The 12,500-nt window shown below is 51.1% G+C and overlaps 2 protein-coding genes across 2 annotated transcripts in view; both read left to right on the top strand.

Moving 5' to 3' along the window:
* The window catches only part of nos1 (nitric oxide synthase 1 (neuronal)), a gene marked incomplete at its 3' end in the record, with an annotated part of 50,761 nt that extends 50,326 nt beyond the window's left edge, over positions 1 to 435 (top strand). The window contains exon 25 of the mRNA XM_084439545.1: positions 313 to 435. Within this exon, the coding sequence (XP_084295671.1) occupies positions 313 to 435 (123 nt within the window). The remainder of the gene's footprint in view (positions 1 to 312) is intronic.
* Positions 436 to 7,718: 7,283 nt separating this feature from the next.
* lrrc74b (leucine rich repeat containing 74B) overlaps positions 7,719 to 12,500 on the top strand; it is a gene marked incomplete at its 5' end in the record, with an annotated part of 16,566 nt that continues 11,784 nt past the window's right edge. The window contains 3 exons of the mRNA XM_084439992.1: positions 7,719 to 7,868; positions 11,133 to 11,160; positions 12,421 to 12,500. The exon at positions 12,421 to 12,500 is cut by the window's right edge and continues 63 nt beyond it. Coding sequence (XP_084296118.1) covers positions 7,719 to 7,868; positions 11,133 to 11,160; positions 12,421 to 12,500 — 258 coding nt within the window. The remainder of the gene's footprint in view (positions 7,869 to 11,132; positions 11,161 to 12,420) is intronic.

Here is a 12,500-nt window from a genome sequence, read left to right as displayed (position 1 = left end):
CTCTCTCTCTCTCTCTATCCCTCCCTCTCTCTCTCAATCTCTCTCTTTCTATCTCTGTCCTTCCCCTTCCCTCCTCTCTCTCTCTGTCCCTCTCTCTCTCTCTCTCTCTCTCTCTCTGTCCCTATCTCTCTCTCTTCTCTCTCTCTATGACACTCTCCCTTTCTCTCTTTCTCTATCTCCCTCCCTCCCTTCTCTCTCCCCTTACTCTCCCTCTCTCACTTTCTGTCTCTTTCCCCTCTCTTTCTCTCTCTCTCTCACTCTCTCTCTCTTTCACCTCTCTCTCTCTCTCTCTTTCTCTCTGTCTTATCTCAGGATGAGAACCGTTATCACGAGGACATCTTCGGGGTCACACTGCGTACGTACGAGGTCACCAACCGGCTGCGCTCCGAATCCATCGCCTACATCGAGGAGATCAAGAAGGACTCGGACGAGTGAGTGTCACTGGTGTGCGTTTGTTTCGTATACCCAGCCCCCCCCCCCCTCCCCCCTTCCCCCCGCAGAGCTGCGAACGCGGCACAGCCTCCAGTGAGCTTCAGGACAGAGAACGCAGAATGGTAACCATAGAAACAGGTCGTGAAAGGCCTCCTAGCTAACTGGATTAGTGTGTGTGTGTGCGTGTGTGTAAGCGACACGCGCGACATTCTTCTCCGACACACACTGTATTTTTTGTTGGTGTGTGTCGGAGATAAGAGTGTTTTTCCACCCCTACCCGTCATGGTGATGAGGAGGATGAGAGCGCGGGCCCCAGATGAAGACCTCCGGCCCCCACGAGGCACGGGGCGCCCACACAGCCCCCCGTAGGGAACGTCACTCAGGGATTAGTCCGTCTCGCCAGAGGGGGGCTTTGGGGATAAGCCTTGTCGGCAGTTTATTATCAAGTATTATCAGTGGCCTGCCGAAGATTTTCCCCGACTCGATCAGATTCGATCCAGACTACATGAAGCAACGACAACCTAGCAACCGCTCCGCCCAAGACGAGCGTGATTGGTTTAAAGAGATACAGCCCCCCCCCATCCCCGAATGCTAATGAGCGCAGCCAGACCCTTTCTCCAGCGCTGGCACAGTGTAAACGAAGTGTGGAGATAGATCTGGCTATGTGAAAATATTCAAGGATCTCTCTTCCTCTCTCTCTCTCTTTCTCTCTTTCTCTCTCCCTCTCCCTCTCTCTCTCTTTCTCTCTCCGTCTCTCTGTTTCTCTCTCCCTCTCTCTCTTTCTCTCTCTCTCTCTCTCCCTCTCTCTCCCTCTCCCTCTCTCTCTCAGGGTGTTCTGTTCGTAGGACCGTGCTTCTGCAGGGCTTCCGGATCTTTCTGAAGCGGACCGACAGCGGCCAGGAAGGACGACCGCCGGTCCAGAATGCTGTGCCAAGTTTTGTACCACACCATTCGTCTTTGGCTTCTTCACTTGTTTTGAAACCGTCTCTGGTTCATCGTGGTCACGGCTCTGCAGCGATGTTTACCCAGAAAGGTTCTTTTTGTGAATGATTTTTGCCCAAAATGTTTTTTGGTTTTGTTCTTATTACAATTGATAGTGTTCAGCCGATGACCTGCCTCATTGTTAATGCATGACAAGACAAGAATATAGTGAAGACGCTTTGACTCCCTCTGTGTCGTTTGGTGTCAGCGCCTTTGAGCAGGGGTTTATACTGTATCTGTCAGACTCCTGAGGGGACGCGTCTCTGGGCATCGACAGGTGACTCAATATAGGACCACAGAGAGAGAGAGGGAGGGAGGGAGAGAGAGGGAGGGAGAGAGATAGAAGGTAGGAGGGACAGAGAGAGAGATAGAAGGTAGGAGGGAGAGAAAAAGATGGTTGGAGAGACATGTAGGCAGAGATGCACACACGCAGGTACGGACACGTACACACACACACACACACACACACACAGGTGTGCAGTGGAATGGAGAGGCGTGGAGTGGCAGACTGTTGAACAACAGATCCTGTCATCCCTCACCTGCAGCAGGATATTCAGACTGCGTCTGTCTGTCTTGTCTGTCTGTCTGTCTGTCTGTCTGACTGTCAGCTGTCTGTCTGTCTGACTGTCTGTCAGTCTGTCAGCTATCTGCCCGGCTTGCCAGCACCCCTCCACCCCCCCCCCCACCTCACCTGTGTGGAGACGGTGGTGGTTGTTTCTGCCTCTGACCGCCCCCTCCTCCCCCGTCACCCCCCAGTTAGCACACACACACACACACACACACACACATACACACACCTGCTCTGACACACAGTCTGTCCGTGTTACGGTTTGGCTCCACCGCGTCTGTCAGCGCCAACCGTCAACCCATCAGACGCTCAGGAAATGAATCCATTGTAATGCATGACAGCGGCTCCACTGCAGCCAGAGGAGGGCTGATCTGATCTGACCCTCCTGTCACTGTGGTCTGGCCATGGAACCAGGCCTGGTGTATGTTCTGGCCTGGTCTGTGTTCTGGCCTGGTCTATATTCTGGCCTGGTCTGGTAGAAGGTCTGGTCTATGTTCTAGCCTGGTCTATGTTCTGGCCTGGTCTATGTTCTGGCCTGGTCTGGTAGAGGGTCTGGTCTATGTTCTGGCCTGGTCTGTGTTCTGGCCTGGTCTATATTCTGGCCTGGTCTGGTAGAGGGTCTGGTCTATGTTCTGGCCTGGTCTATGTTCTGGCCTGATCTATGTTCTGGCCTGGTCTGGTAGAGGATCTGGTCTATGTTCTGGCCTGGTCTATGTTCTGGCCTGATCTCTGTTCTGGCCTGGTCTGGTAGAGGGTCTGGTCTAAGTTCTGGCCTGGTCTGGTAGAGGGTCTGGACTATGTTCTGGCCTGGTCTATGTTCTGGCCTGGTCTGTGTTCTGGCCTGGTCTGGTAGAGGGTCTGGTCTATGTTCTGGCCTGGTCTGGTAGAGGGTCTGGTCTATGTTCTGGCCTGGTCTATGTTCTGGCCTGGTCTATGTTCTGGCCTGGTCTGTGTTCTGGCCTGGTCTGGTAGAGGGTCTGGTCTATGTTCTGGCCTGGTCTGTGTTCTGGCCTGGTCTGGTAGAGGGTCTGGTCTATGTTCTGGCCTGGTCTGGTAGAGGGTCTGGTCTATGTTCTGGCCTGGTCTGGTAGAGGATCTGGTCTATGTTCTGGCCTGGTCTATGTTCTGGCCTGATCTATGTTCTGGCCTGGTCTGGTAGAGGGTCTGGTCTATGTTCTGGCCTGGTCTGGTAGAGGGTCTGGTCTATGTTCTGGCCTGGTCTATGTTCTGGCCTGGTCTGGTTTCTGGCCTGGTCTGGTAGAGGGTCTGGTCTATGTTCTGGCCTGGTCTGTGTTCTGGCCTGGTCTTATTCTGGCCTGGTCTGGTAGAAGGTCTGGTCTATGTTCTGGCCTTGTCTATGTTCTGGCCTGGTCTATATTCTGGCCTGGTCTGGTAGAGGGTCTGGTCTGTGTTCTGGCCCGGTCTGGTAGAGGGTCTGGTCTATATTCTGGCCTGGTCTGGTAGAGGGTCTGGTCTATGTTCTGGCCTGGTCTATGTTTTGGCCTGGTCTATGTTCTGGCCTGGTCTGGTAGAGGGTCTGGTCTATGTTCTGGCCTGGTCTGGTAGAGGGTCTGGTCTATGTTCTGGCCTGGTCTATGTTCTGGCCTGGTCTATGTTCTGGCCTGGTCTGGTAGAGGGTCTGGTAGAGGGTCTGGTCTATGTTCTGGCCTGGTCTGGTAGAGGGTCTGGTCTATGTTCTGGCCTGGTCTGGTAGAGGGTCTGGTCTATGTTCTGGCCTGGTCTATGTTCTGGCCTGGTCTGGTAGAGTCCTGGTCTATGTTCTGGCCTGGTCTGGTAGAGGGTCTGGTCTGTGTTCTGGCCTGGTCTGGTAGAGGGTCTGGTCTATGTTCTGGCCTGGTCTGGTAGAGGGTCTGGTCTATGTCCTGGCCTGGTCTGGTAGAGGGTCTGGTCTATGTTCTGGCCTGGTCTATGTTCTGGCCTGGTCTGGTAGAGGGTCTGGTCTATGTTCTGGCCTGGTCTGGTAGAGGGTCTGGTCTATGTTCTGGCCTGGTCTGGTAGAGGGTCTGGTCTATGTTCTGGCCTGGTCTGTGTTCTGGCCTGGTCTGGTAGAGGGTCTGGTCTGTGTTCTGGCCTGGTCTGGTAGAGGGTCTGGTCTGTGTTCTGGCCTGGTCTGGTAGAGGGTCTGGTCTATGTTCTGGCCTGGTCTGGTAGAGGTTCTGGTCTATCAATCAATCAATCAATCAATCAAAGCTTTATTTGTATAGCGCATTTCATACCCAGAGGCAACACAATGCGCTTTACAGAGAACAAGGGAGGTGGGCATACGACCCACTCTACATATTCCAGAGGGAAGCAAAAAAACAGTAATCACCCGGGGGCCAGAAAAGTGAGCTGTAAAAATTCTTCCCTGACCCCTCTGGTAGAGGGTCTGGTCTATGTTCTGGCCTGGTCTATGTTCTGGCCTGGTCTATGTTCTGGCCTGGTCTGTGTTCTGGCCTGGTCTGGTAGAGGGTCTGGTCTATGTTCTGGCCTGGTCTATGTTCTGGCCTGGTCTGGTAGAGGGTCTGGTCTATGTTCTGGCCTGGTCTGGTAGAGGGTCTGGTCTATGTTCTGGCCTGGTCTGGTAGAGGGTCTGGTCTATGTTCTGGCCTGGTCTGGTAGAGGGTCTGGTCTATGTTCTGGCCTGGTCTATGTTCTGGCCTGGTCTATGTTCTGGCCTGGTCTGGTAGAGGGTCTGGTCTATGTTCTGGCCTGGTCTATGTTCTGGCCTGGTCTGGTAGAGGGTCTGGTCTATGTTCTGGCCTGGTCTGGTAGAGGGTCTCGTCTATGCTCTGGCCTGGTCTGGTAGAGGGTCTGGTCTATGTTCTGGCCTGGTCTGGTAGAGGGTCTGGTAGAGGGTCTGGTCTGTGTTCTGGCCCGGTCTGGTAGAGGGTCTGGTCTATGTTCTGGCCTGGTCTGGTAGAGGGTCTGGTCTGTGTTCTGGCCTGGTCTGGTAGAGGGTCTGGTAGAGGGTCTGGTAGAGGGTCTGGTCTGTGTTCTGGCCTGGTCTGGTAGAGGGTCTGGTAGAGGGTCTGGTAGAGGGTCTGGCCTGGTCTGGTAGAGGGTCTGTTCTATGTTCTGGCCTGGTCTGGTAGAGGGTCTGGTAGAGGGTCTGGTAGAGGGTAGATATGCTCACAGTCACCACGACAAGATCATCCACAGACTTTGTTCAGGACTTTGTGATCTCTCCATACAGTATAATATCTCTTCATATCCCCCAGAGAGAGACCATCACCATAGCCGTCCGTGTCCACATGTCTGTCTGTGTCTGGTGTCTCCCAGCAGGCCAGTGAGGAGCCTTCTAGCCCTGCCTGTCTTCTTTATGTCTGTCTCTGTCTATCTGTCTCTCTCTTTCTCTCTGTCTCTCTCTCTCTCTGTCTCTCCCTCTCTCTCTCTCTGTTTCTCTCACCCACAACCTGCCCACTGTATCTGGCTAAGCTGCCCTTCTCACCTCCTCAATTCGCCTCCTCTCTCTCCTGAGGGTCTGCAGAGTGGTGCGTCTGGGGGAGATAGAGAGACATTGTATTCATGCATGCCGTCCGATGGCCTCCTCCATCTTCATAATCCCTATTGTTGAGTGAATGCCAAACCCCTGCACTCTCCACTACTCGTACTGTAACATTTATCTTTACTTCGCTGTTTGCCAGCTGAACCTTGACAACTACGCTTGCTGTCCACAAGCACTGAATCTCCGACAGCATTCGTACAGCGAGAAATCACTTGTTGAAAGCGCTAAGCTGCACACTGTGCATTTCTCATTTTACAGTCAAAGGGCAATGGCAGTGGTTTCCCTCAGAGTGTCTGTGTGACGCCCCTGTATTTTTGTGAGGCTGCCATGAGGCAGACTTCTAACCAAGTTACCTGGTTGTTTGTGTGAGGACAAAAAAAAAAATTCTCGGTCCTCAAACCTGCAGTAACCTGTGTTTCTTTAGCTTCTTGTTCTTGCCTGCTTTCTTAGTCCTCTAACTACCGTCAGCATGATTAAAAAGTAACGAATATTGGTGTTTCAGTCGTCTGGCACATTTAGATGACATTTTTTGTGGCCAACTGTTCTTTTTTTTGGGGGGGGGTAGGAGAAATAGGCAACTGTTACTCTGAATGTTTTCTCCACAGAATTTGTTTACACAGATTCATTTGAATTGGAATGAGAGCCGTCAAATCTCTGTGATGTAAAATGTGCAATGAGAAAAATAGAAAAAAAATCTATATAAATATAGGCTATATATATATTCAAAGACAAAGAAACTATTAAAAATGAACTATTTCAACTTTTTCTAAGAATGTATTTTGATTATATAAATGGACATCATGTGTCTTTCTGCTTGGTATTTAAAGGAAGTGGCCTGTCCTGTCCGAGGTATAGACACAACTCTGAATGCATGCTGTTCTCTGTCTCCTTTCAAGCTGCAACACTTTGTTCTAAGGGTTCCCCTGGAGACGAACGACAAATTCTCTGTGTGTGTGTGTGTGTGTGTGTGTGGGGGGGGGGGGGTCTGGGGTGTATGTGTGTGGGAGGGTCTCTAGGATGTATGTCTGGTGTGTGTGTGTGTGGGGGGGGGTGTCTGGGGTGTATGTGTGTGTGGGGGGGGCGGGGGGTCTGGTGTGTGTGTGTGTGTGGGGGGGGTGTCTGGTGTGTGTGTGTGTGTGGGGGGGTGGGGGGTCTGGTGTGTGTGTGTGTGGGGGGGGGGGTGTCTGGGGTGTATGTGTGTGTGGGGGGAGGTCTGGTGTGTGTGTGTGGGGGGGGGGTGTCTGGGGTGTATGTGTGTGTGGGGGGGGTGGGGGGTCTGGTGTGTGTGTGTGGGGGGGGGTGTCTGGGGTGTATGTGTGTGGGAGGGTCTGGGATGTATGTCTGGTGTGTGTGTGTGTGTGTGTGGGGGGGGGGGTCTGTTCAAGGGTGTGTCTCTGTGTGTCTAGTGCTGCTGCAACTCCGACCTCTGCTATGATCTGTTTTGTGGAACTGATTGAAACCATGGCAATTTCCATTTCAATACATAACACTTGACTTACCAATAAATAAATAAAACATTTACAGTATATGTCAAAATGTGTGTGTGTGTTTTCTTGTTTAACGTAAAGGGTCAGGGCTTTAGAGTAAAGCTCGATATTTGAAGAGTTCACTCGTAGCATGTGTGTCCCATAACAAGCCTGGTGTTTGAGAGCTTCCTGGCCTGGTGTGTAACGTTAACTACCGAGACTCCGCCCACTCAGCACACACTCTCAGCACACACTCGGCTCCATGGCAACGCACCAACAAAGCAAACCAGTCAGACATTAAAACCAGACCCCGCCTCCTGTGGATTGGTGGGTGGGAGCCAGGAGGTCGGGGCTGCGGATCCTCTTATTGGCTGAACGGCCTGTCAGTCAAGGGTTGGGTGTCAGTTGGCCGTCCCCACAGAGCAGGGTAGGCTGGGTCAACAGCACAGCGATAGCTAGGGTCTACAGCACTGATTCCCTTCTGGAAAACTTGACTGGTACAAGTACTCCTGCTACTACTAACAAAGTACCTGCCGGCCCTGTTAAACCTGGAGCCTCAGAAGGCACTCAGCATCTCCGAGTTTCCACACCTCCAGCGGTCAGCTGGATGACATCTGAGGGGGACTCCAGCCAGCTCGCTCTCTGACGTGTGTGAGGGGGTGACCGAGGTCTACGGGGGGTGACCGAAGCCAGCTCGGTCTCTGGGTGACGTCTCTGAGGGCGGGCGACTGACCTCTTTGAGGGGAGGCTGACGGCAGCCGGCATGGTCCAGGGCAGGAAGCTGACCAGGGAGAGCCTGCTGGCCTCCGTGCTGGAGGATGAGGGAGGGGAGGCGGAGGAGGTGGGGGGCATCGGGAGCCGGGCGCCCAGCAGACCCCACACGGCCTACAGCAGGGGCAGCGTGGACGGACAGGTAGGCGCTGGGCAGACAGACCCATCAATCAACCACTCACTCACTCAATCAATCAACCAATCAATTAATCAATCAATCAGGTAATCTGGTTATGTAGCCTGTGTTTAAAAAAAAAAAAAAAAAAAGAAGAAAAAAACGGGACAAGATCACATTAGATTGGTTGGAATACAGACTGGGGAGGGGCCATTAGTAGAGGAGTTTTTTGTGTGTTGGCTGTAAGCCGACACACCAAGGAGAGGGAATCCTTTTTGTCCGTGTTTCTTGCGTCTTGCGTCGTGTTGTTGACCTGCAATTCCATTGCTGCTACCACAAGAGGCAGTAGTCCCAGAACATCAAAACCAAAAGACTCCACTGACCCCTACATGCGTAGTGTCTCTCCCTATCTGCGTGTGTGTACGGGGTGTGCAGGCGGGGGGGGGGGGGGGGGTTGGGAGTAATAACAATGTCGGAGAAGACCCTGTGCAAGACGCCACGGTATGCTACTGCATTATAGACAGACAGTCCTCATTACAATAGGAGTAGGACACTTCAAATCCTATAGTAATTAATTTTTGTATAGGATGTGATGCACCAGTCGCTCTACGCCTATGTGGTTTATTTTCAGTGATTAGACTGATTGTTGACTGGCACAGCTTTAGGTGGTGATGGAGAAATGAGCTTAATGTATTGATGCTTTTTTGTGCGTGACTTACAGTGCCAGCGCACCTAGTATAGCGTTCGTCCGGTCATCACTCCCTCCCTCCCTCCCTCCCTCCCCTCCGTTACTGCGGACAATGTTGGCCTGCATTTCTCTGTTGGCACCACAAGAGGCAGTAGTCCCAGCACACCAAAATCAAGAAGGACACCAAAATCAACCCGCCGATCTACACTGCACAAGTAGAGTAGTGGTGAGAGCATTGGACTCCCACCCTGGAGACTGGGGTTGAAGACCCGGTGGGGATGACTTTATGGGACTATACCCCAAACCTCCACATGTTCATCATTTCACTCCAACCTTTACCCCTTGCCTTATAGATCAGATCCTGTCCCAACCCCAACCCATATTCTAACCCCAACCCACACTAGGGACTAGAAGAAGGACACCAAAACCCACCCGCCGATCTCCACTGCACAAGTAGAGTAGTGGTGAGAGCATTGGACTCCCACCCAGGAGACCGGGGTTCCTGGTGGGGATGACTTTATGTTATCATCAGTGTAACTGCTTTAGCCACTGACCGCTACCATTAATGTTATGGAAGCTGCTGCTAGTTGTTGTGAGCCCATGAGCTAACTGGCTATCCCACTCATATTGTGCTGGATTAGCATTGGAAGCATTGGAACTGATGTGTCCAGGTGACAAGACCTATCTTTATTTATCAAACATTACTGTCCTACCAGTCCCGCACAGAAACAAGCCAGCCAACACACATAAGCCAGGCTTGACCTGGCCTGGTTAACCAGAGATGAGGAGGAGCTGGTAGAGTGTGTTTATGTGTCTGGGAGAGCTGCTGTCCCTGTCACTCTGAGGTGACAGCCTCCCATTCGCTCTCCAGGAGCTGGTAATTGTTCATGATTGACCAGAGAGTCACACACCTGCTGCCCGCTCTCTTTCTGGATCTTGACAAAGACAGGGATGACAGCCTGCATCAAACACACATACAATCATACATACTGTACATGTTTACATACATACATACAATCATATATACATAGTTACACACATGCATACATATTGTACATACAGTACATAAATACATACATATAGTACATATATACACACTTACATACATACAGTACTATACATACATACACACGCACGCACACAAACACACACACATGCATACATACATAAATACATACTAAAATATCCACTGTCACCAGCAGACCTCCCGGAGTCCGATATCCCCGTGTCTGCTGTGGATGTCGTAGCATGTCCGTAGAATGTTCTCTCTCCTATGATGCTTTTTTAGCCTCTCTTACTCTGAAATGTAATTTAATGTAATGTATTGCTTTATACATTTTTTTAGCCGGTAGACAAACATACTCCTGGAGCTTGCTCGATCGCCTTGTTGAGAGGGGTCAGGGAAGAATTTTTACAGCTCACTTATCTGGCCCCCGGGTGATTACTGTTTTTTTGCTTCCCTCTGGAATATGTAGAGAGTGGGTCATATGCCCACCTCCCTTGTTCTCTGTAAAGCGCATTGTGTTGCCTCTGGGTATGAAATGCGCTATACAAATAAAGCTTTGATTGATTGATTGATTGATTGATTGATAAAATAGTAGACATCACTGTATGTCTCCAGCACAATTATCTGAAGAAGTTGATGTTTGGCAGGTGTATTGCTCAGGATCCAAGGAAGCGCAGAGTGAACTGAAATAGTTTGGAGTGGTGATTCTCAAGAGAGCTGTAATTAATCTGCCTATTATTTAAGGAAGGGGGGTTGTTTCAGGTAATGTATTGTATGAGTAAATGCAGTAAATTCATTTTGTTTAGAGCATTTAAGAAAAAATAAATACTTAATTGTAATAGCCTTTATAAGGAATTGGTTATGAGCTACACGGGCATGGTAGCCTTGTGAGACCATTCTGATTTCATGAGCTCACGTTCTGTTTCTCTCGTAAATCAGTCGGGATACTCTCCATAGAGATCCACTTGTACCAGATCAGAAAACGATCTAGCCGATTGCGTTGGTTCTGAGGAATTTGAAATACTATATTAACAGCTACGCTGGGTGGGTTTAGGTGTGACGACAGCGAGGAGCGGTTGAAGTTAGCGCGTGACAGACAGTGATAGACAGATGGTTCATCCAATCACCTGCCAAGTATTTTTTGAAAGTGCCCGCCCTTTTTCCAAACAGTTTCCAACAGAGAGTTCCCAGATGGTTATGCGAAACACACTATCTGGTGCGTTGGGTTACGGGCGCGGACCCCGACAGAAACTAGTCTTTATACATACAAGCGCACACCCAGACACACTCTGCTTCTCCCTCAAGCTTCCAAAGCACATACAGCCCGCCTCCACGGCCGGCCTCGAACAGCTACAGCGTGACTGGACCATCAACATGTCCATCTGGCCTCGGCCACCAATCACATCTCTCCACCTGTCAGACAGTGACCCGACCAGGGGTCTCCCGGGGCGACGGGCACCCCAGCCCTGAGGGGAAGGTACCAGACCGGGAGGAGGGAGGCGAGGAGGAGGAGGAGGAGGAGGAGGAGGAGGAGGAAGGGGAGGACGGAGACGGCCGGCAGGACAGAGGACGAGACAGCGTCCTCGTGGCTGACGAGGACTATGACACGGACCTGGAGCTGGAAGGTGAGATGAGGTGGAGGATAGAAAAACAGAGAGAGAGATACGAGAGAGGTAGAGAGAGGTGGGCGACGCATCACACATTATGATGAAGAGTGGCAGAGAGCTGAGGAGGTGAAGTGGTTCTCTCCTCATCTCTCTCTCTCTCACTCCCTCTGTCTCCCTTTCTGTCTCTCCTCCCCCTCTTTCTCTGTGTTTCGCTCTCTCACTCCCTCTTTCTGTGTCCCTGTTTCTCTCTCACTCTCTCTCCTCCTCATCCTCCTCTTCTCTCTCTCTCTGTATCTCTTCAGGTGAGAGGAATAGCTAGCTGATATGAGTCATCCATTTCATCCAGTGATCCATTAGCTTTTTCAACTCTGACAGAAAAGATTTACACCCACGGTACATTATGTTTTCAAAAGCCTCACTTTGAGCAGAATGATCTCAATCTTTTGTAGGTCATGTTTAGCTTGATCATTCTTTACTCCATGTCTCTCTTCCTCCCCTCACAACATTCTCTCCTGACTTGAAGATGCAGAAACACCAACACACACTCCTGCATACACACATCACACACACACACTCTCTCTCTCTCTCCTGCATACACACACACATACACACACACACTCTCTCTCTCCTGCATACACACACACACACACACACACACACACACTCTCTCTCTCTCTCTCTCTCTCTCTCTCTCTCTCTCTCTTCTGCATACACACACACACACACACATAACATACACACATTTCATTTCAAACCTTTATTTTAACTCGTAAAGCACTGAGGTTTCCCTCGTTTCCAGTGACGACAAGACCATCTGCTCTGTGAATGAGGTTCAGGCGCCTGAACAGGCCAGCCCTGATCAACCTCCCCAACGTCACACCGGCAGCTTCTCACACAGGGAAACATCTGTCTCTGTCTGACTCTGACACAAAATGGCTTCAGTTATGCCAAATGCGGTATCCATGTTATTGTGTGTGTGTGTGTGTGTGTGTGTGTGTGTGTGTGTGTGTGTGTGTGTGTGTGTGTGTGTGTGTGTGTGTGTGTGTGGTGTGTGTGTGTGTGTGCCGTGGGTGTGTGTGTGTGTCGTGTGTGCGTGTGTGTGTGTGTGTGTCGTGTTTGTGTGTGTGTCGTGTGTGTGTGTGTGCGTGTGTGTGTCGTGTGTGTGTGTGTGTGGGGTGTGTGTGTGTGTGTGTGAGTGTGTGTGTGTGTGTGTGTGTGTGCGTGTGTGTGTGTGCGCGTGTGTGTGTGTGTGCGTGTACGTGTGTGTGTGTGTTGCAGGTCCTCGGGAGGCCTATGACCTGACGGGAGAGGCACGTTACCGGGCGGCGTGCAGCGTGCTGGGGGTCGTCCCCGCCTCC

Source organism: Borostomias antarcticus (genome assembly GCF_949987555.1).
Source record: "Borostomias antarcticus genome assembly, chromosome: 6".
Lineage (NCBI taxonomy): Eukaryota > Metazoa > Chordata > Actinopteri > Stomiiformes > Stomiidae > Borostomias > Borostomias antarcticus.
This window is presented reverse-complemented; position numbering and strand designations above follow the sequence as displayed.